Source organism: Cyprinodon tularosa, unplaced genomic scaffold, assembly GCF_016077235.1.
Source record: "Cyprinodon tularosa strain WSP-4 unplaced genomic scaffold, ASM1607723v1 ctg94, whole genome shotgun sequence".
Taxonomy (NCBI): domain Eukaryota; kingdom Metazoa; phylum Chordata; class Actinopteri; order Cyprinodontiformes; family Cyprinodontidae; genus Cyprinodon; species Cyprinodon tularosa.
In genome coordinates, this window is record NW_024039718.1 from 668,236 (window position 1) to 696,162 (window position 27,927).

The window sequence follows — 27,927 nt, forward strand, 5'->3', positions numbered from 1 at the left end:
TTTTAGTATGAAATGAAAGTTATTCCTTCTCAATTATAATATGAATGGATGTTTTACTCAAGAAAATATGCAAATATTTATTTGGAATGGATTGTATTTTTATTTGATGTTTAATGTGTCCATACACTGATCCTCCACCAGATGACGCTGTTTTGTTTCCACCTGAGCTGGAGTCAGTGCGCGCTAGCGGAGAATCCTGTCAGGTTCACCGCAGCAGATCTGACTCTTCTGCGTCTCCTTCTGTGACGCTGTCAGCCTCGTCTCATGCCTCTCGTTTATCAGTCCACCGTTCATCATATTTTGCTAAAAAAGAAACTCATTAGTCACTTTATATGAGCGTAGGTGGAAAAACCAATATACTTCCCTCCAATATGCACCTGCATAGGTGAGACGCAAAAGTGGAAGGGAGGATAACTTTTATTTAATAATAGCTCTTTTTTTTTGTTGGGCTGTACACTTCTGCCTGGCAGATCGCCCTCCGATGCAATTAACCCAGGAAGACGACTTTGTGAAGGACTCCACGCCGACCACCGCAGCACTCCAGCCGGACAGAAGCGCCGGATCTCCGGCCAAGATGTGCAGCGAGTGCTACGTCAATCAGTCATTTGTGAACGACGACGGGACCGTGAGCGCCCATAAACCCCGGTAAGAGAGACAGAAACAAAGCTCCGGCTGCATGTGTGACCCTTTTCCTTCTTTCTTTCTCCTTTTTTTTAAGTTAACAAATATTACCCAAAGTTCCATTCTGATTAATTCACTGTATAGTTTTCAGATGCATTATTTAGTTTTATGAATAAACTACATTGTGGCCATGTTTGTTCATCCATCCCCACACCTGTCCTCAGCTGTCTCCTCTGTTATTTATTCAGCTGCCGACTGTCTCTAATAATTAAACAGTTATTGGCATAATACAGCACTGCAATAAAGAGCTTTAAAACTAAAAACATCCAATCTGTCTATATGCACTATATCCACAGGGGTAAAATTGTTGAAAACAGAAACTGTTATTTGTCTAACAGGTTTTTTAATGATTTAATTGGAGAATATAATTTATCAGATTGTTTTTCTAGCCTATTGATATTCTTTTTATGTAATATTTTTCTATAAATAGATACATTTAGATTGATTAAATAAGAAAGACATTGTTTGGTGCAATAAACAATTATTGTTCAATATCTGCAAATACAAGCTGAGCCCTTCTTTTAAAGCATACCATAAAGTCCTGCAGTTTTCGAGTGACATTAGTGCTACATTTGCTGCTTTTGATTTGTTTACCTGAATAGATTAAAAAAAATATTATTATTATAATTTTTTTAACTCTGAAAACTGTAATGCAAAATTATCACAAACACACATCAATGGAGAAAGGATGTGATTTTGAAGGTGTGCGTTTCTCCCTGTCTCTCTTTGGTCCCTTTATCCCGTTTGTTTTGCAAATGATGCAGTCTGCGTTTCTAGGAGACTGAAAGCAGCACCAATCTTTTCAGCAGACCATCAGCACTTCTGTCATTATGACAATTTTACAATGTTTTGCTCTTGCAGGCAATTCAGCGAGTATAATAAAGACGCCCCTATTTTTTGCTTGGAAAGGCAAAGTAATCAATACAGCCACTTTATCTGTCCTTAAGTTGATCTATTTATTTGTGATTTTGTTTTTTTTCTTCATTTTTTTGCATCATTGAATGTCAGCATTAATTTAGGGAAACATAGCATATATTTATCACACTCTTGCAGTGGATTTATGGGTGTATTTGGAGAAGCTTTCTAAGATTTTGTTAAATAGAAGTCAGGAGGATCTTTCGGGGAGTAAATCGAGCTATCCAGGTCCAGAAAATAAAAACCCTGCACAGGGATTAGTTCCAACCATTTGCATATCCAGTTCCACAACAAAGACTGGGAGCTAATCACCTGGTTTTGTCAACAGGATGAAGGAAAACAAGGCAGGCACCTCTGGATATACTTTCCATTCCATTTGAAACCCTGTGAAACATGGAGGTGGCATTACCATGCTGTGGGGTACGCTGCTTGAGTTGATGGGAAGGTTTATGAAGATAAATAGAGTGCAATTCTTGAAGAAAAACCTCTAATGATTTTCAAAATACTTAGAATGAGGCAGAGGTTCATCTTTCATTAGGACAACAGCACTAGTGGTATCCCTATACCAGATTTCTTCTAATCGAGTATGAGTGCAAGTACTGACATCCTAATACTTGTTGATACAGAGTACCGTGATGTGCTAAAGAAAGATTTATCAAATATAAATGTTTTGATCTGATTTTCTGAAATGCAAACTCAGACTTTTACCTTGGTCCAGTACAGCTTTGTTGCAATAGATGGGGGTTTCTTCCAATATGGAGGGTCTCTAAGTCTGAATGAACTTCACTGTTTTGACACTGGGATCTTTGCTGTAAAGGAAAGCTTTGTATGCACATCTTAAACTTTCTCTCCCCGATTCTTTCTTTAGAAGACATCACTCGGAATGAACACTTTATAAGGTTATTGTATTAAATGACTAGAAAACATGTCACAATGGTAATCTTAGAGATTGAATGGATATGATGGGCCATCTGGTTTGCTTCATCAGAGAGTCAACAGCAGCCCAAATTAACCGTTTAAAGAAGCATTTTATACATCACCGGGGTCCCACCCTGCCACATCATCACATCTCACATAATTAGTTTGTACTTGAGGATAAATCACTGGCTCTAACCATATTAAGATAATACACAGTCTTCTTAGATCAAGGACAACCTGAATGCACAGTGAAAGAGCTATACGTTAAGAATAATCCACTCTGTCTGTATGCTCCCATTTAATTCCCAGATCTTTGTTATGTACATAACGAAAATGATTATTTTCTACCCTGACAGAAGAGCTGTCCTAATTAGATAAACTGCTTGTGAAACGTATTTTTGAAAAGTAACAGGGAGCTAACAAGCAAATACATGAATGATCAAAAACAATCCTAAAACTGTCAAATATAAAAGTGTTACGGGTTTAGAGTATTGGATTGTTTTTATAAGTATAGGTACTTGAGACTGGTATCAGTCCTGATACCAATACGGTATTGGTACATCTCCAACAGCGCTAACACGAACCCACATCTATCCCTGTAAAGGTTCTCAGTAACTACCTGAATTACTGCCTAAAAATCCTTTGCTAATTAACAGAGATGCTGTAATTGTCTAAAATGTTGTTTTATACAATAAAGCTTAAGGCGTAATGAAAGCTAGAACATGTTCATATTTCTACCTTAGACAACGCCACATTAAGCTTTTAGAAGCAGCAGCAGTCTTTTATGGCACCTGCTATCTGTGTCCATAAATGTTAGGAGAGGCATTTATAGTTGATTGTTTTGTACTCTGATTCTTTGTAAATGTGTTAATTCTTGTGAAACCTAACCATTTTTCCACTTTTCCACCCCCTTTCTGTGTTTTATCTTGTTTCTGTGCTTCTTTTATCATCCATCCTTTTGTTCCATCCCTCTCCATTTATACAGAGCCCTTTTTTCTTCCCCTTTCTTAATTTCCCTTCTGCCTCTTTACTTATCTCCTCTCCCTCGTTTAGTCCTGCCACAGCACCACTTCAGACTAATAGCAACTGCAGCAGTGGAGTTATCCTAGACATCTCCTCACTGAAGATGGAGCAGCTGGAAAGCGAGGTCCCTCCGCTGCCGCCCCGTTTTCGCTTTAGAGATTTGCTGCTTGGGGACCAAAACTTCCAGAATGATGACAGGTAAGTGACAGCAAGGACATGAGGTAAAACTTTCACTCGCTCTTTAGGTAAGGCCGGAGCTGCAGCAGTGTCATGAAGATCAGTCAAGTCTTATGGTAGACACGCTTTTGACCATTCTGACAATCTTACAAATGAAACTAAAACAACTCTTAAAGCTATATTTTATTTGATTTACAAGTGAAAAATAAAACAAAAAGTATTTTTTAAAAGCTAATTGTTAGAAGTCTTAAGTTTATTTGTGCAAAATTACAATAAAGTGTTTTTTCTATCTTAATTAAAGTAATAAGCTGAGTTAAACTGACCTAAAATCTTTTAAACCTGCCCCAAAAAACACATTCTTCTTCTTGATGCAATGTAAAATAAGTACTGAGGTTAACAATTCAACAGAATTACTGATATTCATAAGTAGCTGTATATTAGGATTCAAACTTGATACCTTTGCTTTCTCTTACACTATCAGTTTTTTGTGTTTTTTATCCCTGTTTCACTAACAGTCAACAAGTGCCATTGATAAGCATGAAAACAAACTTGATCCAAATGGCTTATCTGTGTGTAGTCTGGTGTTCTCCAGTCTGGTGAAATTGGGTTTAAACACAAAGCTCAATGGCAGAAATGTTTTCCTCTTACAGTCTTGACAATCATAAATGGGATTAGAGATGTTATAAAGCGGAATATTATTGGTGCTTTTGCTTTGGATAAAAAAAAAATCCTGAATTGAGTTATGGGTGCTGTTTACTTGTTGCTCATGATGCTGATGTTTAACTCCTCATTTATTTTTACTTTTTAATGCTCTACATTTTGATTCCTTAAACAGTCAAACACATTATTTAAATGTTATGTTCTTGGTGCTTTTGCTTTTGAGGGTAAAATGCTTGAATTACCGTATTTTCACGACCATAAGGCGCACCGTACTAAAAGGCGCAGTCCCAGTTATGTGTCCCATTTCTGTATTTAACACACACATAAGGCGCACCGGACTATAGGGCGCGTTTTTTTATATACAGGTACATGTCCTCTACTACGTTTAAATACCTCTACTGCGTATTTAAAAATAGAGCGGGAGCAAAACTGAGTATGTGCTTTATTCATGTATTTATTACAAAGTATTAATAAAACCTGGGAGCTGGCCGTGAGACAGACACATCACAGATGACAGAGCGCTGTGATGACTCCTAAATTAACTTAAAATCCTGAAACCTGCCGACGGAATATGTTCGCTTTTATTACCGGTATCCTGGTGCCTGCAGTTTAAATTATTTAGATGAAAACCGCCAGCCACCGCGGTGAACCCGGAGGCGACCAGGCCCAGAGGCTGCTGTTGAAGGGATTCCTGCTGTCGGCGCACCGCTGGTATGTGGGGGTCTGAGCGCCTCCGACAGAAATAGATAATCTGGATGAACTGACTGCAATTATTAAGTTTTCAGGTGGACTTTCTCACTTACAAACATATTAAAACTACTTTATTCCCACTGATCACAGCAAATATAGCTGCAAGATTTAGATTATTTAGATGAAAAACACCTGCCAGTCGCCGAGGTGAAACGGGAGGAGACCCGGCCCAGAGGCTGCTGTTGAATTAAGTTTTCAGGTAGAAAAATAGAGCGGGAGCAAAACTGAGTATGATTGTGATTTATTCATGTATTTATTACAAAGTATTAATCAAACCCATCGAAGTCATCATCCTCTGTTTCTGAATTAAACAGCTGCGCTAAATCAGACATGCCAATTTCCCCTTCTTCGCTGTCAGAGTCACTTTCCGTGCCGTGCGGCTCCTCAGAAATAATGCCGGCTTTTTCAAAAGCTCGAACAACAGTGCCAGCAGACACGTTAGTCCAAGCATCTACAATCCATCCGCAAACGGTGGCGTAACTTTCCCGGCGCTGCCTTCCACTTTTCGTCAAACCACCTGGTCTCCTCACATACACCTGCCTCAGCCACGCTTTCATCATCTCCTCATCCATCCAGCCCTTTTCATTTGCCTTGATATCATATGTCATCAGAGCAATGTGTCTGTCTCGCTGTCAGCTCCCAGATCAGCTTCTCTGATTGGTTGATGCGGCGCGTCCAGCAGCAAAACTTCAATTTTTACATCTCGAGCTGCAGCAGCAGCGCGTTGGCGGCGCGCTCCCGACGCGCTGCACCAGGTGCTCAAAACGCGCTGTGGGACTTTTTGCTGCGCCTATACGCGCGTCAACCATTGACTTTGCATGTAAACTCGCTGCTTCTGCTGCACCTGCTGCATCCGGTTCACACCGATGTCGAGCGGTTGAATAACAGCGAGCACAGCATTAATTTGTTTCACCATGTTTTTCACATCAGCTGTGAGATGGGCACGCATGGAGTCACATATTAACAGCGATGGTGATGAGTGGAAAAAACCACCTGGTCTCCTTACATTCACCTCCCTCAGCCACTCTTTCATCATCTCCTCAATGAGGTGGTCTCAAAAGTCGCAGTTGCAACACACATAGGGCGCACCGCACCAAAGGGCGCACAGCACATTTTGAGGGAAAAAAAAGACGTTTATGTGCGCCTTATAGTCGTGAAAATACGGTAACTCTTTTGTTCCATCTACTGTGCTGTCCATGGTGCTGAAATTTAAGAGCGTACCGAAACTTATGTACTTGATACAAGGTGCTTTTTTTTCTTCTATTTAAAGCTAGAAGAATTGCTAGTATTTCTCTAAAATGAATTAAACTTTTTTTTTTTTTTTTTAAACATATTTTCCTTTTACAGCATTTTTTGTAAGATATCTGATTAGGGTCATTGGCAATCCTTCCAAAAAATATAAAATCCAATTTTGTTTTTATATAATATTTAAATAAACATTTTCAGATGATACCATTAGATTTTCTCTTATAGCAGATTTTAAATTTGTGATATCACCTTAAAATTCTGTTATTACAAATGTTATATTAGAGTGGAATATCTTTTTTTCTTCAGATGAAATACTGTGAAAATATTTTCATTGTGTAGGGAAAAAGTATGGAATCATCCTTTTTTACTTGAATTTATAAAACACTTACATGCAATGTGAAATTATGCAAAGTAATAGGCAGTTAGAGTGATTGTAGACCTTAATGAGCACTTGCACAGTGCTGATTGACAGGAAGCATGAGTCCCAACAAGACAGCTGTTTTACATAACAATAGAAAGATTCCTCAAGTATTTGGGTTTGTATTCAGTGCCTTGCAAACAAAATGGGAAGGTTATGAAAGGTAATTATTCTGGGGGACCAAGGATAGGATCTGGTCAGAAAATGTAGAACATTTTAATTAGATAAAATGGATATGAGCAGAGACAGGCGTAAACTTTGGCGGAACTCTAAAAATGCCATTAAAGACAAGTGGATTTAAGCCTTGTGTGGTTTTCTGGTCTGGATTCCTTTTTTATTATAGCAAAATGTACAAATGTTTATATTTTGTTCAAGCTCAGCTCATTTGTCTTGGCTCAATCTGAAGAACATGAATCAGGAAACACACTAGATGAGCACCCTTCTGTGCCCCACAGTTGATAACATTGTGTACTGTGAATCTGTAAATCAAGTAATTGCAGAAAGGTAAGCGTCTTTTGTGTATTTCAATTTAAATTTTTTTTATTGTGTTAACAAACAATACCATACATATAGCATGTCCAGCAGACCGATGAACACTTTATGCATAACGCAAAATATAAACATCACACAACAGTTAGGTCAACAAAACACATTAGTATCAGCTGTACTCAAGCAAAATATAATTGAACTTAAGAGAAGCTTTAGGGATTGTATGTAGATGATCGTATTGGATGACTATTGCGAATCCTGTTTCTGTGTTGGCCAGGGAGATTAGGCTGAAACATTTCTCTGGTGCCACACTGATTTAAATTAGAAAGATAAATATCAAACCGAGCCAGGGATTATCCACATCTTTATTATGAAAGCAGCTCATTACAGGCAAAGCAACAGAGCAGATCAATATTGATTACCTTTGCACAAAATACACATTAACTAGAAAGAGAGAAAACAATGTTCTGAAGTCATAGAGTTACTCCATACCTGAATCAGTGAACAAAAAGTTTCTTCTGAGCAATGTCCCTCAGTAAGATGAAGGTTTTTCATTAGGCACCATTGAGTTTCAGGTGAAATGTAAAATAAATTTTAATCAGATTAGATGTTTAAAAACAAAGCTGTTGATCCTCATTGGAATTAAACAACACATTAACATCTGTAACAATCATACAAATATTAAATGTATATTAGACTAACTTTAATGTGCACAAAATCAATAGTTTCAGAACTAGGGAAGCTTAAAAGTACACCTCTTGTGCATTTACTTTAAGTAGAATAAATGCATAAAAATAAAAAAAAGTATACTAAGGAATTAAAAAAATTACAACCAATGTCCATCCATCGTCTCCCGCTTAGTCCTGTCAGGTCACCGTTCTGTCGCAGGGCAACACAGAGACACACAACCATGCACATGCACATACTCACACCTAAGGTCAATCGAAAAATTAATCCATAGATTAATCGATTAGCAAACTATCTTCCAATCAGCAGAGGCACCGAACAAGGCTGTGAATTTTGCCCTCCTCTTAATCCAAAAGGGTTAAGGTACATCAGCGTACTTTACAAAGCTTCAATGTTCATCCATAAAAAAAAAGCACCTTTTCTTTTTTTTTTGGCAAAAAGCAAGATCAACCAAATGAGCAATTTCCTTATTTTAAGATTTTTAGCTTTTTCTTTTATAAAAATCAAAATGTTGCTGAGAATACAGTCAAGGGTTTTTTATAAAGCCAAAGTCTTGCAGCTTAAAAACCGTACCTTTTTTAAATACTCATATTTCCAGAGAGCATGCAAATGGTTAGACATGGTTTTGCATGCAGTTTCAGCAAAAAGCCTATGGACTAGATTGCTTCCAGCAATGTTTTTCAAAACAGATTTATTGGCTAAATGAAAACTACTTCTGCTGGAGCCTTTAGTCGAAGTTGGCCTTGAACCTGTCTGTCCTTGCACAAATAATTGTTTTCTTTTGATAAAAGGGTCCACATTGCAAGCTCAATTTTATGTCCTGGCTCTTACAAAGAACCCCTCTCTTCCTGCCAGTCAATAATGTTAACGACGAATACTGTGTCAGGTTATATTGTCATCAGTAAACAAATGTCACTGGTCACATTTTGACATGGATCATTATGCATTCATATATTGTTTCTTAAAGGTAAAAGAATGCTAAAGAAAAAGGCATACATTTATACTAAGTGGAACAGTAAAATAGCATCTTTAATTGCAGCAGGTTTCCCCTTTTTCCCACTTTAAGTTCTCCCATTATCCTGTTTCTAAGGGGATACGTTTTGGGATCTAAATATAGAAACTGAAAATGTCATATTTTGCAGCACAAGTCACAGTGTGGCAGAAAGTGCCCACATGTAACTTGAAAAGCTACATTAAGTGGATGTACCAGGCGTGGGCGAGAGGAGGTTCAAGTGGAGCGGCCTCTTCCGGTGTTTTCAAAAGCTGTGACTCATGGAGGAGGTTGTCTGAAAATGAGCGCTTGAGATGTTTTTCCCCATTCAGTGGAGATGGAGCCAAAAGTGGGAGCAGAAAGGAGAGGGGAGCAAGCTTTGATTATTTTATCTCCTTTAGGTTCTGCAGGTGTCATTTCTCAACAAAACCTTACACATTATTAGACCATGGAGAGCCCCAAATTAACACCAACACTGGAGCTTAACACTTTGCCCCCTTTCTTCTAATACAAGAACAAGAAAGTAGAAGGATAAAGGAAAACATATATAAAATCCCAGAAGATCAGATAGGGAGGCCTATAGATCTACATCCAACAGTCAGAGTTGCACAAACACAAATACTGCTTTAAATTGTTAAGTTAAACTGTTAAACAGCATATGAAAAAAAAGTTTTTCATTATTAAATTGCATTTTTTATATACAGATCTAATATCTCATCATGCTCTAACATAATAAGTAAAAGGTAACAAATAGAAGAAAAAAAATCCTAACCGTTATCATTATTATAACTACTACTGGCCTTAATCTTGTCATTGTAATTACAAGATAAACAAGCAACAAAAAACTTCTTTAGAAAAACAAAAGTGCAAAGAATGATCATTTTTGGATTTTGTTGGAAAAAAATTATATAATTGATATGTTAGTATAATTTCCATAGAACCAGATCAAACCTAAATTTCTCTTTATCCTCTACCATGTAATATTTTTATCAAATGCTGCAGTATTGTTGGAGAGCTCCATGCTGCACCACCACGATCATTGTAATGTTGCTGTGGCAACAGGTCCGCACATGAGCAGGGCGCAAAAAAAAACAACAAAACGCTGTATACAAACTCTAAAAATATTACCATTCCACAAAACACATGAACAAATTAAGGGCAGAGCAAATTCTCTCTCTGTAGCTCTAATCAGTGTTTTTTCTCTCGAAAAGCCCAGCAGTGATCATTTTCCTACATACAAGCTGTTCTACTGTAGCTCTGCATGGGGGTGCATTAATCAACAAGGCTGATAGTGCAGGAATTAGGACGTAACACTCGGCGTAGCAGGTGTCTTTGCATGATGGACCCAGAGAACATCATCCACACCTGGATCAGTCCATCTGTGGGAATTTGGAGGTCGGATGTTTTTGGTAGTGACGCTGGGCAGAGGTAGGTTGCTTGATGTCATAAAAATAGAGGAACTAATGTCTGTGGAGTCAGAGGTGTGACACTATGGTTGTTGATCTCGTTATTTGTTGCCCAGATAAGAAACATTATAGGCCTATTTATGTGTTTGGTAGTTAGAAAAGGATGAAAAGATACCCTGGGTCCTTGTGGTTATGAATTTGAACTTTAAATAAATATACTTATCCTGTTCGCTTACACACCCAATGCACTAAAGCTACTGATTAAGATTGATGTACATATTGTAAAGGAATAATTACATTTTGAAAGGACCTTTCCAGCCGCTGCATTGCCTGCAATGATAAAAGCCCTGGTGGGAAAAAAAAAGCCTTAAAGAATCAATGTTTTGAATCAATGTTTTTAACTTTTATAATTTGAGAAAAAAGAAAAACAATAAGTTGCACAACATTTGACAAAAGAGGAGCATTCTTTTTTTCAATATTGATCTAAAGGTTGGATCTTACAACAAGTCATCATTGACCTTTGTGCAATTTCCCAGAGAAGGTCCAGAGTCCTGCACCTTTCCTCCTTTGCTAAACCCAAAGGTTCAAAAAATAAAATAAAACATTTATGTCTGGGTACCTAATGAAACTAATTTTCATATTGGATCCCAATATCCCACACCCAATATCCAGGATCTCTTCCATGATGCCAGCAACACCAGGAGGATGTGCCAAGCCATATGGGCGATCACAGACTACAACACACCCTGCCCCCCCAGTAGATGCAGCAAAGACTGACTTCCTAAATTAACTGAACAACTTCTTTGGAAGGTTTGAGGCACTAAAAAGCACTCCAGCAGTGAAAGCTGTTCCACACCAGGGGGAGGAGGCACTAAACCTTGATATAGCTGAAGTGAGGAAAACTCTGAGGAGAGTCAACCCAATAAAGGCCCCAGGCCCCGATAACATACCTGGGCGGATGTACAAGGAGAGTTCTGGTTCAAAGTTTGTATAGGTTCTAACCTATTAACCTTTTTTAAGTTAGCTTGCAGAGACCTGCATGCCTTGACTCAAGAAATGCTTTTTAATTATTTGATGCTTCATTTGGTTTCAGTGGATTTAGGTCAAAATATATTCATAAACACAGTTTAAAGCCACATGAACCTTTTCATTACAAACAGATGATTTCTGCTTACTAATGGACCAATCATTTGTCATTTGTTCTTTCTCTGTGTTCCTGTCTCAGTGTAAACTTACTCTCTTTTGGCACTTTAAAATAAACACAAGACTTAGAATATTTGATCTCATTTGGAGCTTATCCTTTTTTCTAATGCACGGAAAACTCTCTGTTGCATGGCTGATGTCAGACAACTTCAGCTTTGTAATTGTGTAGGAGCTAATAAAGGGGCATCCTGTGCATGTGCAGATGTGTGGGCAGAGGAATGAGACAGAAAGACAGACGGAGATCAGTCTGTAGGACTCTCAGTATGTGGCAAGCAGCTATTTACTGAAGTGTTTCTGCTTCCACAGCTCACCTGTCTAGATGGATTTGCTCTTTTGAGATATTTCTTTACTTTCTGCTGGAATTGTTTTGATCTTAAGTGGAGGTTTATCTTCAAGCCATATCCATTAAAAGTGTTACTTTTTTGCATGCAACACCCCACTTTCTGTCCTTCTATCACAGTCATTTTATGACACTTAAGATTAGACAAAATGTAAAAAGAATCCATATAGACAGAAAAACCTCTGAACTTTATTAGAGTTATTCTAATCTCTTCCTTTCCCCTCATGTGAACTCTCCTCTGAGAGAAGAACTTTGAAGATTATTCATTAATGCTGTAAAGCTTCATTTAACTTTTCAGAGCTGCACAGCAGTACAACTCCTATTTTCTCGTTCTCTCTCTTTGCATGTGCATTGTCTGAAAAATTTGCTGTTTTTTAGTAATAATCATTCTGAAATTTTATTCATAATAAAGAAATGCAATTTTTTCGCAATTAACCACTACGTTTCAGTAAGCCAATAACAACCTGCGATTTTCCTTCCTGTTCACATTTATGCACTACTTTCTTAGGCCTATCAAATTATGCCAATAGGTGCTGTTTGTTTGAATCAATTTCTAAAGGGGTCATAGCCTTGATTTGATAAAAACAACTCAATTCTTTTAAATCAAGAAGTAAAGAGGTTGTATGTTAAAATAATTAGTCTTTTTCTATAATCTTGTTTTAATTTTCTTCTGGCTAAATCTTCTCTCTAAGCTGAGACAGATGCTCTTTAATGGCTTATTTCAAATTGCATGATCTGCAGTTACCCTGCCTTGTAATTGGAAAGAAAATAAGAGACAGATAATTACCCTACTCGACTTATGAAAGATAATTAGAAACGCAGCAGCATGATTATTCCTGCTCTATTACCATCTCTGTTTCACGAAATCATCTGTGTGGCCCCCAAGCGTTTGAACAGTTGTTCTCCCTGTTCTTTGCTGTTAGGGTGCAGGTCGAGTTTTACGTGAATGAAAACACCTTCAAGGAGCGTCTGAAGCTTTTCTTCATCAAAAACCAAAGATCAAGTAAGTGGGCGGGACTGCTGGTTTTCCTCTGATGTGTTAAAATGGCTTTTAGTGCTTTAAGATATTCCATTTTTGGGGGGATTTATTAGTAAAATTACAAACATTTTGAAGCTACAGCAAGTAAACAAGCAAAAAAGAAAAAACACTCTTTTTTTTTCCAGGCCTAAGGATTCGCGTTTTCAACTTCTGCCTGAAGCTACTAACCTGTCTGCTGTACATCATCAGAGTGATGACAGACAGACCTGGTCAGACAGGTGGAAGCCACAGCTCGCTGCAACAAAGCACTCCAAATGGCAACAGCAAATGGTTTGTTCAAACTCGAGGTCTAAGTCCGGTGAAGGGCAATAATAACACACATATTGCTCTCTGTTTACATAATGCATAAATATCAGAAAGATATTTATGCATAAAAGGGGACTAATGTGAGTTAAAACCTAACAAAGTACAAAAAGATGTTCAAATTAAGTGGTTCAGGGGGCATTACTCTGATGAAAGGGTTGAGACTCTGTGGCTTTATTGTTTAAAGGACTCCTGCTGATCAAGTACATTTCCCCGACAGTTATTTGCTTTTATATCCATTAACTTGAGGGGAAGCCTGAACACAATCATCCTATCAGTGAAACTACAACACAAGTCAAATCCCTTCAGTTGAATGATATATTTTTAACTTGCATGTGGAGGGACTATTTGTCTCATAATACAGGGCTGTTTTTGAATAAAAACTGCTAATAAAATCATTTGGAAAGTTGTTAAAATTGTTTACCCAATGTAGAAGTTTACAGGACTTTATTTTCACTAAGGGGGGGACATTTAAGAATTTTATTTTTTTCACTGTTTTATCCTGTTTGTTTTAATTTGTTTTCTGTGCCATCATCACTGCTTTGCAGTGTCGACTGTCAGTGGAATGGATCAGTGCAGGACAGAGAAATCAACTGGTAAGTCAATTAAAAACACAACATTTTCAGATTTCATTGTTGTCATTGTTTGTACCACCACTTCTTTGATAAATTTTGTATTTTACATTTTGTTTTTTGTTATAGTGCTGTTCATGCTTTTTGATAAAGATCTATAAAAAAATCAAATTATAAAGAGATAAAAAAAAACAAAATCCTGTGTTAAGAAAACATTTTTTCAACATAGTGATCTGTGGCATCTTATTGGGACTATAATTAAATTATTTTAAAATCCTTAAATTATTTAAAAATCCTTAAATCAAGTAGATTTTTGAATAGTGATCAATGGTTCAGTCATATGACACAATTTCTCTTTCCCATTATTTAAAATCTGTAACACTGGTAAATATGTGATTCATCTAGCAAAGATGTGTGAAATAAGTATAAGTAAACACATTTCTAAATGTTTTCTGTCTTAATCTGAAGTCAGTACAATTATTAGACAGTGTAACACAAATGGATCCATCAGAATAGGCTGATGAAATTATAAACATGCACACAGAGCCACATGGTAAGGGAAGGAAAAGAAATCTCTGAAAGCTCACTATTAGAGACTTGCGGGAACAAATGGGATCTTGAACTCACCAAGTCTCTCTTATTGCAATAAAAATTGTCTGAGTGGGAATTTGGGGAAAAAGAATTATGTTTGATTACCACAAACTGATTTAAGAAATGCTTCTTGGATTTTTACTACCGGTATAACCGCAGATGCATCTCAGATTTTGATTTTTCTCTGTAGGGACTTGATCTTCTGGGTGGAGAGGAAGGCTCCAGTCTGGGCCATTCAAGTGAGTCAGACCAGAATCCACAGTAAAGTGGGTTTTACCCGTTGGGGCTCTTTGACTTCTTGCTCTTGTAACGTTACCAGTCATGTTTATTCTTTGGTTTGTTTAGGTGATTGTGGCCATCATTAGTTTCCTGGAGACTATGTTGCTCATGTATCTGAGCTACAAGGTGAGACAGAGATGCAACAGAATAAAAACACACACAGAGTTTGAACATGGTTAAGCCATTCTGTGCAATTAATTGCTTTCACCTTGTGAGGCTGACAATTTGTAAGTGCTGCAATTAGCCCAAGTCATTTGTCGCAGCAACAGTCAGGATCCCTGCTAATTACACGATCTGGTTGAGGTGAGAAAGTAAGTGGTTGACGATGATGACAGACCGTGATAAAAAAAAAAAAAAAAACTGAATCTGTGCTGTGAGTCACACTCCTTTGTGTGGTTGCAGATCAAAAACTGAAAGTGTATTTATTTTGTTTGTTTTTAGGGGAACATTTGGGAACAAATATTTCAGGTGTCCTTTCTTCTAGAGATGCTCAACACTGTTCCCTTCATTATTACAGTAAGACTTTTGCCATTTTTAAAATGTGATCTTTCTTGCCAGAGGGTATTTTTGTTGTTGATTGCTGGCCTCAGAACAGAACTATCTGAATATAAATTTATCAATATGAAAAGGAAACAGAATTTTGTCTCTTTGATAATAATGAGACCCATAACTACCCCCCCTACACACCATCTCACTGTGCACACATTTAAATCTCTTTCAATATGAGTGGGCTATTTAAATATATGAGGTTTGTGACACAATTTGAAGTGTCCTGTTGACAACAATAAAAAATGTTTTTTGCATATCCCGGATCCAAGGTAATCTGTGTTACTTCCTTAAATTGATGGATTTGATACAACTTCTATAGACTGCCATAAGTTACAGTTTGGGCAGAAATAATTCAGACAAAAATATCTCTTTTTTTTTTAAGTAATATTATGTTTTAGGAGTAGTTCAGCTAGAGTTCTCACTTAAATCTGATTGAGAATCTGGGGAAGAAGCTAAAGATGGAGGCGATTGCATAGAGGCCTTCCAACCTCTAAATCTCTTAGCTCATCTTCATATATAAATTGTTAAAACACCAGTAAAAACATGCAGAAAGCTGATCAGCAAGTAAAAGAAGGGTTTAATTCCTGAAATGGCAATCAAGATTGTCCTCCACTGCTTATTGAGAAAGCCATTTTGATTAAATGAAAATTAAATACTTCTTCTTGTTTTTCGCAATCAGTATGTAAAATAAAATTTTCATTGTTTTGTTTGTTTTTGAAAGAGAGAAAGAGATGTCTGCCTAATCAGTTAGAAATATAATGTAGTATAATGTTCAAGCATTATATTACATGGGGTAGTGATGGCCTTGAGGTTAGAGCAAAGTCCTTGCATAAATAAAAAAATAAATTATGTACTTTAGGTTAAAAAAAGGGTAACTTTTAAATGAAAAAAAAAAAATATACTATTTTACTCAATAAATAAAAAGGGTTTTCTTGAAAATAAAGATGAAAATCTCAATAACGGCATAAATAAATAAAGGTTGAACGAAAAATTAGATTTAATTCCTGATACAATTTTTTTATTTTTTTTATTTGTTGAGAGTATTTTCACTTGTTGAACTGTTAAACTTTCATTTTAGATCTTTTGGCCTTCGATAAAGGACATCTTCATTCCTGTGTTTCTCAACTGTTGGCTGGCTAAATGTGCTTTAGAAAACATGATTGTAAGTGGCATACATATTCTTAGCTCTCTTTCACCATGACTTTTTTTTAAGGCCTTGATCTTCCTTCAAATCTAATTGCAACACACCTTTACTCCTCTTGAATAATGCTTAAACAGAAATATTCACATTGGGATCTTCTTGCCTTACAGTTCTCCTGCATGGATTATCTACATAAAAATAAACATTTACCAAAAATATAATTAATCATTAATTTCATGTTGGAAATCTAATACTTTTGAGCTGGTGGTGTGTGAAATAAATTATCCATGTAATGTTTTTCATTATGGTGCAGAATGATGTTCACAGAGCAATCCAGAGGACAAACTCGGCCATGTTCAACCAGGTCATCATTCTCATTTGCACCCTGCTGTGCCTCGTCTTTACTGGGTAAGGCTACATCTTCAGAAATACTGAATTCAACTGTGTCCATTCAAATAAAGAGGAAGGATAAAGACAGTAAACAAATTCTTCATAAACCAATTTAATCAGTTAAAAAGGTGCTGCTCCTTAAAATTTCAGAGGAAATCACTAATAAATGTTAAAAATCCAATTTTCTCCACTAGTGTGATTTGATTAATTTCCAAGCTGCTGAAAGCTATGTAATGAGAAATGAGAAAGCTGCTGCAATTTACTTTGAATATGAACTAGCAGTACTGTTGCCAGCATGCCTTTTAGTCACTAAAATGTTGATGTTTACTTCAATAACCTGAAATAAAGTTCAGCTGTAATTTGCGCCAAGAATCATTACAGTTTTTAGAAACCAATAGTTTTTTTTTTTTCTGCTTTATCTGTAGAAACCTGAACCATGTACCGGTAAAACCGCAAAGCTATTTGCATAGGTTAAAGTGATGCAAAGCAGAGATTTGACATCCTTCTAACTCTCAAGCTGTACAAAGGATTTGCTCCTAAATTAGTTCTACCAAGCATATGTCTGATTGTAATCATGTTTTATTTCGGTTATACTTAATACAATATTATATTATATAGTAATACTTTTTGTTAATTATAGTTATACTTTAATTTAATGAGATAGACCCCTAAAATGTTTTTACATCGGTGTCCTGGCCAAGAAGACAACATCTCAAGGCCACAGATAAAGTACATTAAATTACAAAACATACAGTGTTGCATGTTATTTAACATAAAAAAATCATTCTTACACATAGTTTAGAAGACACCTAACTTTTTCTGTCTAATTGACTTTAAATGAGATTAAATATTTTGTGTTTCAGTCAGTTAGAATAAGCAAAATAACGTCTGTTTGCTAAATGTCAGAATAACTAAAGGTTTATTTTAGGAGATCTTTGCTTTACATCTTCAAAATTTAACAATTATATCAATTCTAAAACCATGCCTTGAATCAATTATGTTGTCTATCCTTCATCAAGCTTCTCACCGTAGCTTGCTTTGATTTTTATCCATTTCCCCTAATAAATAAATAAAAAAAGAAACTAAGAACTGAAAATTATCTTTTAGCAATGCCCTTAAGTTTTTCAGGTGACTGAGTTTAGGGCGTTGTAATGGATTATTACTCCAAAATATTTGCTTTATTGTCCCTAAACCACTATGTAACTAAATATAGCTTTATATCCATTCATTGCTCTTTAGAAAGACCAAATCATAAACTTACTATTGTGGATTTTTTGAGATGATGCTTTAGTTTTTTTCTTAACAGGTGTGCCTCTATTTATGCAAATATGACATCATTATTTGTGTTTTCCAGATTGTTATGAAGTACGAAGTAGGTATAAGGTAGAAGGTATAAGTAAAGCTAAACAATGTATATATAAAAACTATATCTGCAAAATCTCTTATATTCAACAAAAAAAATAAAAAATACTTTGGCAATTTTTGCAAAAATTAGAAAAAATTAAAATCCAATCAGATTTATAACCCCGACACTGCAGATATATTAGAATCTTTCCTTAAATAACAACTAAACCCATTTACACAGTAACAGATAAAAACATTTAAATAAATCAAATATTATCTGCAACATATCTGACTCAATAACCATTAAAACAACTATTTTCATTAATTTCAGATGGAACTATTCACATATTTGGAATATATTAAACTGCACTTCCAATATTCACCACAGTTTGGTGGCAAGTGCCTTTTTCCTCTGACCAGGAGCAGCCGGCTTGTTTGGTCTGGCATCGAATCCTGGGATATCCAAGGCTACATAGGATACACCGGACCCATCCTTCAAATTGGACAAAAAGGACGCATTTGTAGGCCTCCTAAGGAGGAGTTTTTGAATCCAACCAGATGTTGACAGCGCGCTACGATGTAATCAGCCTTTGAATCTGGCCTTCAGAGGACGCAGCCCATGAATTTGAACACAGCCACTGTCACTATCCAATCCATTCTGGTAGCACAATCTGTTCCATCAGCTCATAAGTGCATGTGTGAACAGAATAACTTCCAATTAGACAATATTTCTTATTTTTTTATTCTGTTGTCTGTTTGGTGGGCAGGGGTCTCTTTTTGTATATCTTTGTATTTGCTTAAATATCGTATATATCTTAAATTGCCTTAAAATCATTACTAAGTAAGTAAGTAAGTAAGTAAACTTTATTTGTATAGCACTTTTCACAGACAAAGTCACAAAGTGCTTCACATGATAACATAAAAAACAACACAAGTAAAAACAGATAAAATGCAATAAAAGCTATAATAAATAAGGGAATAAAACAACAGGCTATGTGCTTTGGAAGGCTAGTGAAAACGTGTGTTTTTAGCTGTTTTTTAAAGATGTCCACCGAGTCCAGAGAGCGCAGGGACAGGGGGAGTTCATTCCAAAGACGGGGTGCCACCGCTTTAAAGGACCGGTCTCCTCGGGTTTTAAAACGGGTCCGAGGAACCATAAGCAGGTTTTGACCTGAAGACCGTAGACTACGGACCGACGTATACGGCTGGATCAGACCTGTCATGTAGCCGGGCGCCTGTCCATGAAGGGCCCTGAAAGTAAGGACCAGGATTTTAAACTTTATCCTGGAAGCAACAGGAAGCCAATGTAGGGACTTCAAGAGAGGAGTTACATGGGCTGTCCTATTTGTACGGGTCAGGAGTCTTGCAGCAGAGTTCTGGACAATTTGTAGGCGACCCAGCTCCTTCTTGCTCAGACAGGTAAACAGGCTGTTACAGTAATCCAGTCCTGAAGAGACGAAGGCATGGATGATTCTCTCCAAATCATCGTGAGAGAGGATTTTCCTTACCTTGGAGATATTGCGCAGATGGAAGTAACAGTTCCTGATCAGTTGTTTTGAGTGTAGCGCAAGGGACATCCCCTCATCGAAAATCACTCCAAGATTACGCAGACTGGATACTTTGACTGCTCTGAGGATACACAAATATGTCATACAGTGTATACATTGAAATTTAAGTATTTCATTTTCTCTGTATTTAACTATGCACTCCAACAGTACTGATCACACATTGGATTAATTTGCAATCTTGTGGTGTGAATTTTTTTTCCAAAAAATAAAAAGGATGTCTCTACATTTTCTATTTGAAGGTAAAACAAATCAAAAATTCAAAATAAATTTAACTTTAATGAACTCGCCAGAAATTATATATGTGTATATAGTCTGTAAGTTTAACAATTTTTCAATTTAATGCTTAAATAACAATAATAAATTTTTTTTGGCCCTTGGAAAGCAATGTTTTCCATTTCAAGCTCAATCTAGAATATATTACACATTTAAGATGATTATGTTCTTTATTTTATTACATTTTTTATACTGGTAGGCACCTTACAGTCAAAGTAAAAATATATATTTAAAATGTTAAAATCAACATTATTTTAGAATTTTAAAAATGTATCTCTAATTTAATTATTATTTATTTATTGATTATTGGCTCACCATCACAAAGGATGTTGATGATTGACTAATAAAAAAGAAATATGGCTCATACCTTCCATAACCAGCACCTTTAACTTTAAAGACTTTTAGCATGACCGCTTTCGCATATGGGCGCTGACGAGCTAAGTGACAGCTGTGTCCTTTGAAGGCATACATTGGCTCTGTTCGAATTTATGGGCTGCGTCTTCCGAAGGCCAGATTTGAAGGCAGATTACATCACAGGTCTGTTCGGATTTCAAGACTCCTCGTTATGTGACCTGTCACTACCTGATCCATCCCAGAAGCACGATCCGTTCTGCGCATGCACAAACAGATATATATGCGGGTTTCCATAAATAATGTAATTATGGTACTAAAACTACTTATTTCTATCCTTAACTCACTAAAGAAGGCTAATAAACATCTGTAAAAGATGTTTTATGACCTCTTTGAGACAATTGTTATGCTTTTTACATTTTCTGCGCTAAACAGCTTCTCTGACGTCATCATGGGACATGCTCAGGGCAGCCCGGCAAAATATTATTAAATCGTGTTTATCTGCATTTTAGTTGTTTCCTTCTTTAGATTATGCACTATATAGCATAAGATTAAAACAAAATGATAACAAGTTTGGGGCTTTCTTGGCTTCTTTTGTTAGAAACAACCCCCATTCCAAAGGGGAGGACCCCTTCGTCCATTTGCAGTGAGAATAGCTTCAAGCATTCAATGATCCAAGTGTGTGGCATAGACTTCCTTGTAATCAATCGAGACAGTGCTCAGGTTAGTGTTTCAGGTTCTGCAGTCTTGACCTACCTGCCACCTGTTCTCTTCTGAGCTGTGCTCATGTGTTGATCCATGTGCTCGCTTATCTTGGCCACTATGAACCCGGACATGAGCTTCCATGTTGTGGAGAGGCCGGTTATTGGCCAATAGTTGGATGGGACAGTACCCTGTGAGGGATCCTTCAGGATCAGGATTGTGTACCCTTTGGTTAGCCATTCAGGTTGGTTCCTATTTCTCAGCAGCTGGTTCATTTGTCCTGCGAGCGTTGCTGTGAGTTTCATAAGCCAGTAGGCATGCGTCATGTCAGGGCCTGGTGCTGTCCAGTTTTTCATACCTGGACGGTGATGTCTGATGTATTTCCAGGGATCTGCTGTTACCACTCTTCAATCTTCCAGAACAGCCTTTTACTTTTCTTCCCTAGCTGATAAATGCATTTGTTTTAAATTTTATGGTTTATAATTTGGCTGTGTTGGACCTTAAGCTCTCTGCAAGGACATTTTTTTCCCCATTTGTATATTTAATTACCGCATCGTCCTCGTGAATTCAGTGATAAAACAAAAGACATAGTGGCTGAGAAACATGCATGGAAAAATAACACATCCTACAAGTTTGTAAATCCTTCCTTGAGTTTATATTAAGTTGTTTGATTGCTTTCATTCGTTTGACACAGCACATGTGGGATTCAGCACCTGGAGCGAGCCGGCCAAAATCTCTCCCTCTTCAATTCTTTTTACTTCTGCATTGTCACCTTCTCCACTGTGGGATTTGGAGACGTCACACCGCGCATATGGCCCTCTCAGCTGCTTGTAGTCATCATGATCTGTGTGGCTCTGGTGGTGCTTCCTCTCCAGGTAGGCAGCTCTTGAACTTTCTATGTTTTACGTAGGAGGTGTTTTTTTGTCTTTTTTTAATAAATCTGTTTGATGTTTGGCAGTTTGAGGAGCTGATCTACCTGTGGATGGAGAGACAGAAGTCTGGAGGGAACTACAGCCGCCATAGAGCTCAGACGGAGAAACACGTCGTTCTTTGTGTCAGCACACTCAAAATAGACCTACTCATGGATTTTCTCAATGAATTTTACGCACACCCCAGGCTGCAGGTGCCCAACAGCATCCATTCATGTGTTACTTAATCCACTGCGATGCAGAAAATCACATAATTCTTTAACATTTTTCAGGATTACTATGTGGTGATCCTATGCCCAAGTGAAATGGACCTCCAGGTGCGAAGGGTGCTGCAAATTCCCCTGTGGTCTCAGAGAGTCATCTATCTGCAAGGGTCTGTTCTCAAAGACCAGGATCTCCTCAGAGCCAAGTAAGTGGCACCTTTCTGAAATGAGTGGAAGCATTCTCACAGCTACAGTGTGATATTGCTTTGTCATGTAAACACTCAACAGAATGGAAATAGGTGGAAAAAAAATACAGCTCGTTAAATATATGTTATATTATTAATGGGTTTGACATAGCCATTTTGAGACAATGTGTCATAAAAAAGACCTGATACAAGCAGGTTGATGTTTTGGTTGAAGCTTTTAATAATACATTGTTTTTGGTCATGGTTTGATAATGTGCATTAAAACACTTGTTTACTCTTTAGTCCTTGATGGTATCATTGTTGGGCAATTTCTGTGATGTTGTGAGGGGAAGTTAGTGCACAATTTGAAATAGGAGTCATATGGACCACTGTGATAGACAGACTTACAGGCACCAAAAACCCCTGCAAGTCATTCTGTATTTAATGTTTGAATTTTGCTTTTTATCTTCCTGTTATTCACTGTTGTATAAAATAATTTTTTATTGCTTAATGTTTTGCTTAAAAAAGAGATCAGCTGAGAAGCTAAAACTAATGCTAATATAATCCAACTGGAGGTACTCTGCTCCGATCTAATGATTATGAACCTTTTCTGGCATTAGAACTTATTGGAACCCATAGAGCTTCCCAGCATGAATTCTTCCTTTAAAGTTAATTTTTTGTATTTTAGATACACATTATGTGCAAACCCTTATGATTATCCTTTCAGATACAGAGAATAAAAGCCAGTTGAATCTTTAAAGGGCTAAAAATTCTTACTCATTATCACATTATCACTTTAGTCTTAGTTTTGTTAATTTATAATAACTGATTTATATCAAATGTATAATAAAAAATAAAAATTATTATTCTTTTTGTAGTTTAACCTAGCCTAACCTAAGCATTATATTTCCTATTGAAGAATTACGATTGTGATCCTGGGAATAAATGTATAATATTACATTCCTCTTATCCCTTACATTTGAAATTTAGACTCATTGATAGAGAATGGGTATATTATGTTCTAGATTTAAAACTAATAAAAAGTAATACTCTTAATTCAATAAAGATGGTATTTTAAAAGAACTGGTGCATTAACATTAACATTTGTCAAGCTTGATACTTAATGAAAATTAATGCTATGCATATATAGTAAAATAACACAACTTTGATCAGTACTACATGGTCTATATTGACTGACTCACAAGTATTGCTTAGGGGGTTGCACCTATAGCAGAAATTTTCTTAGATCGACATCTGATTTGACATTGTTATTGTCACATGAGCCAAGCCCCTCCTCTCTAACTCCTAATTCTGAGAGTAATAATCTGATGGAGGAATCCATCAGATTATTACTCTGATCGGTGTTATCATGCAATCTGTTTAAGCTTGTGTTACTTCCAGGTGTCACACTCCGCTTTAAATTGGAAAAAAAGACACTAAGTAGCCTAAGCATGAACTATCAATGACAACTTACAACTTGTTTAGTTCGGAATAGGAATAAAGTCCACGTAATGCAGTTGGACGCAACCCGTACGAATGATCATTTATGAACCATATATATTTTAAAAGAGAGACCAATACATCGGCTGGACAGTATTTTTCAGCAGCCATGCTTTTAGATGACATGAAGAACATTCTTTGCCACTCCCTCCATTTGCTCCATTGTTTATTTTTTAAAATTTGTTAATATATATTTAGTTTTTGATTACGTTGAGACATGTGTAACATTTGTATAATTGGGTCCTTTTAATAATGACAATGAAGTAAAAAGAGGCAATATCAGCTTTTGAATTTGCAAAAAAACGGGCAGCACATATAGGGGATCAGTTTGACTGATGTCAAATTAATCAGTATCGGCATCACTCTTGAGAAAATTGTATTGGTTGATTTCTTACTATTTTTTTTTTTTACCTCCATTAAAGAATTCAATCTTAAAAATGATTAAAATAATCAAATTTTACAACTTGTTTAGAATTTTATATATTTCTTTAATACGTAATAGTTTTGCTTTCAGTTGTATATACAGCACTTTGATGACCTTTGTTATTTTTGAATGGGCTGTATAATATAAATTATAGGGTATATATGGTTTGTATCAGCATGAATTAAAGAGAAAGAAATAATTAAATGTTAAAATATAATTAACCAATTCAACCTAACCCTCCCTAAATGTGGATGCTAATGAACTCTTAATGGGGGCTTTAGGGAGCAGATGATATTTTGTGCTCCACATGAAATGACTCGTGTAGGCTCTGTAGATTTCTTGAATAAGCAGCAAACTGTAATTAAGGTTCTCTTCCTTCTGAAAAGAATTATTCTGATGTCCCCTGTGTTTAAGATCTGGAATCTGCTGGGTCACAGGTGGATTAGGGAAACTTTTATACTGGTTTTTGGCTCATCTGGACAGTTGAGGGCTTGTATAGGCACAGAAGCTCATTGGCAGGTCCCCCTGAGATCGTAGCAACATCCAAGCTCCAAGGCAGTTTAAAGCAATTGGAACAGCAAATTCTGTAGGTCAGAGTCTTCCTGTTGATTATATCTCTGTCTTAAGTCATTGGGGTATTTTTTCCGAACCTGCTTAAAAGAGAGCTAAAATTGGAACCTCAGCTTTTTTAACAGGGAAACCAGTTTGTTTCTTTGAATGGCAACATCCTCTATCCTTTCTTGACTTTAGTTTTCCCCCAACTACTACTTCTCTTCTAGTGCTGACTTCATGTCTTCCCCAAGGACACAATGCTGTTATTCACTATTCTGAATCTTTTATACCTCTTTGTGATATCTAGGATCAGATATTTGATTTTTTTTACTAATATTTACTGTTTTTTTTTTTTTTAACTGCAATACCTTCCTTGCCTTCTGCCTTTAGAAGGGACAACTTCTTGGGTTTAAATGCGTTGCTAATGCGAGACAAAGTTCTCTTTCTTATGACTTGCTACATCCTTTCAGCAGAATCCTCTTACCCTTGAGCTATATGTTTATAATACAAGTTGTAACTAATGCAGTGTTGATTTTACACACTCATATTTTTACAGTCATGGTTGGACATGTACAATTAATTAAAGAACATTTGCAATCATTTTAAATGTAACAAATTATTAGAGATACAGAGAAATCATTTCACAATCTTAATGATCTAAATTATTTAATGGTTATGGCTGGATTACTACTGTAATAAAATAGAAGGAAATTAATACAGCAGAGTAATAGCCTTTCATTTTAGATGAGTTTGGTTCTGGGACTATAACTATCTTTTTATAACTATCATTTCTTTCTACTCTTTCTTTCATTACTGGAGAAAAATACTGTATTCCATAGTATGGTAACACAGTCCATAGCAATATAAGACCACGGCCGAGAGGGAACAGAAAGACGTAGAAGAAAGCCAGATGGAGGCCTTCTGGATGTCTTTGGTTATAGAGAGGACACACTGCCACAAACTCCTTCACATCTGAAGACAGAGAGGGACACCAAAACTGATCCTGAACAAACCTGATAGTTTTGGAAACACCAGGATGACAGATTAAATGGGAGGAATGACAGAAGTCACCTTCTTTCTGAGATAGTCTAGGACAGGCATCCCCAAAGTCGGTCCTCGAGGGCCACTGTCCTGCAGGTTTTAGAGGGTTCCCTGCTCCAGCACAGCTGATTTTCATTGATAGCTGGTTAACAGGCTTTTGCTGAACTGCAATCATCAGAATCAGCTGTGCTAAAGCAGAGAAACCTCTAAAACCTGCAGGACAGTGGCCCTCGAGGACCGACTTTGGGGATGCCTGGTCTAGGACAAACAAGTGATGACTTCGACATCCAGAGGGAGAAGGATGGTTAAGGAGAGCTTGTTGGACTTCTTTTTCAATGCCAACCATAGTTCTGGAACACCTGATCCCACTAAGGGGCCCATCAACTCTCCTGGGTCGAACATGCCATCAAATCTGCTCCCTACATCACCACTGGGCTCTCTCCATTTTTAGTCGTTTTCGGTTTTCAAGGTTATAACTAAGGTTCCCTCTGCCTGCCTGTCTGCTCTCAGGAGTTAGCGGGCCTGAAAAGGGGCTAGGACGGCCATGGCTAAGGCCTTAATTGGTAAAGCCAAAGCTGCCGACCTTCACAGGGTTCCTGCATCTAATTATCAGGTGGGCCAGAAGGTTTGGCTTTACACAAAGGATCTTCCCCTTAAAGTAAATGGCAGAAAGTTAACCCCGTGCTTTATCGGCCTGTTCCCTATTCCCAAGGTGGTGAACCCATTGGCAGTCTACCTCCAGCTCCCTCGTTCACTTAAAATGCACCCTCCATGTGTCTTGGGTCAAACCTGTCATTACCTCTAGGTTTGTGTCCATCTCTAGAACCCCTCCTCCCACCCAGTTTATTAAAGGTGGACCCGTCTATACGGTCAACCACCTCCTTAGATCTAGTAAAAGGGGCAGAGGAACCCAGTAATTAGTGGACTGGGAGGGTTACAGAACTGAGGAGAGGTCCTGGGTCCCTGCCCGGTTCATTCTGGATCAGGACCTCATTTGATCTTTTCATAGGGCTCACCCTGATCAGCCCGTTGGGGTATCTGTAATGATTTTGGCACCTTTAGGTTAGGTTTTTTCCTTGGTGTTGTCCTCTGCTTTGCTCCAACCTTTGCTCATTAGCTCTCATCTCATCTACCTGCACCTGCTGCTATTTAAGCCCCTGGATCCCAGCCTTTGGTGCCAGATTATTCACGTTTTCTGGCAAGACTAAGTCCCTTTGTTTGGTTCTGCAGGGTCCTGGTCTATTTTCTGCCCAGGCACCTCTGAGTTTTTTGACCACCCCTGTTTGCTTTGTTAGCCTGCTGTGTTTGTTCTGGACTGTCACCTGGATATTCCACCTGGTACCAACCCTGGACCTGTCTTATAACCACTGCTTGGATTACCCATCTGGATGATTCAATTCCCATGAGTGCTCTGGCAGCTGAAGGACGCTGCTTCTCTTCTCTCCTAGATCTCTAGTGCTGGCTCAGCAAAAAGCAGAGGAGTTCCACTGCTCTGGACAACAATCCTTATTCTGGGCATAGACTGAACTTTGCTAGGTTGTTGGCTTTCGTTCTCATTATTATCCATCGTTTGAGTTTTGAAGTCAATTACCTAAGCCTCTACTCCTGCAGAGTTTCCAGTGAGCCCGCCACAGCAGACAAGCAGCTGCACGCTTTATTAATAAACTATTTTTTTGGATATACCACTGTCTGTCTTGCCTGAATTCTGGGTCCTGTGTTCTAAGGCCTTCTGACGCATCATTTTTTTAAATTGAACTCTCTAATATTTAGAGAGAAGTGTTTCAGTTGCTGTCTGTACAGTTTTACCTGCTGTCCTGTAGATATTGTTGCTGATATGGCAGTATTGCACAAACAAACCAGAAAGTGTAGCAGTCTCTTTTGCTAACAATGTCACTGTAAAGATTTAGCAGTTCAATGAAACACTGTGCAAGCTTTTTTTCAATTCTACAAGCCAAGCAAACAAAAGACAACCATGATCTTTATATATCAAAAATAAAATAGACCAGCAAAAATTAGAAGTTGATTTTATGCAGGAATATCAATCTTAAAGCTACAGTGTGTAATTTTCAGCGACATCTAGCGGTC

At 37.2% G+C, this 27,927-nt stretch overlaps 1 protein-coding gene across 1 annotated transcript in view; it reads left to right on the forward strand.

The window, feature by feature from the left end:
- Window positions 1-215: 215 nt before the first annotated feature.
- The window catches only part of kcnt1 (potassium channel, subfamily T, member 1), a 53,412-nt gene continuing 25,700 nt past the window's right edge, over window positions 216-27,927 (forward strand). Inside the window, exons 1-13 of the mRNA XM_038274923.1 lie at window positions 216-645; window positions 3,568-3,735; window positions 12,830-12,909; window positions 13,071-13,215; window positions 13,797-13,844; window positions 14,602-14,650; window positions 14,757-14,816; window positions 15,132-15,206; window positions 16,318-16,401; window positions 16,694-16,788; window positions 21,703-21,883; window positions 21,967-22,131; window positions 22,210-22,346. Of these exons, the coding sequence (XP_038130851.1) occupies window positions 482-645; window positions 3,568-3,735; window positions 12,830-12,909; window positions 13,071-13,215; window positions 13,797-13,844; window positions 14,602-14,650; window positions 14,757-14,816; window positions 15,132-15,206; window positions 16,318-16,401; window positions 16,694-16,788; window positions 21,703-21,883; window positions 21,967-22,131; window positions 22,210-22,346 (1,451 nt within the window). The 5' untranslated portion in view covers window positions 216-481. The remainder of the gene's footprint in view (window positions 646-3,567; window positions 3,736-12,829; window positions 12,910-13,070; window positions 13,216-13,796; window positions 13,845-14,601; window positions 14,651-14,756; window positions 14,817-15,131; window positions 15,207-16,317; window positions 16,402-16,693; window positions 16,789-21,702; window positions 21,884-21,966; window positions 22,132-22,209; window positions 22,347-27,927) is intronic.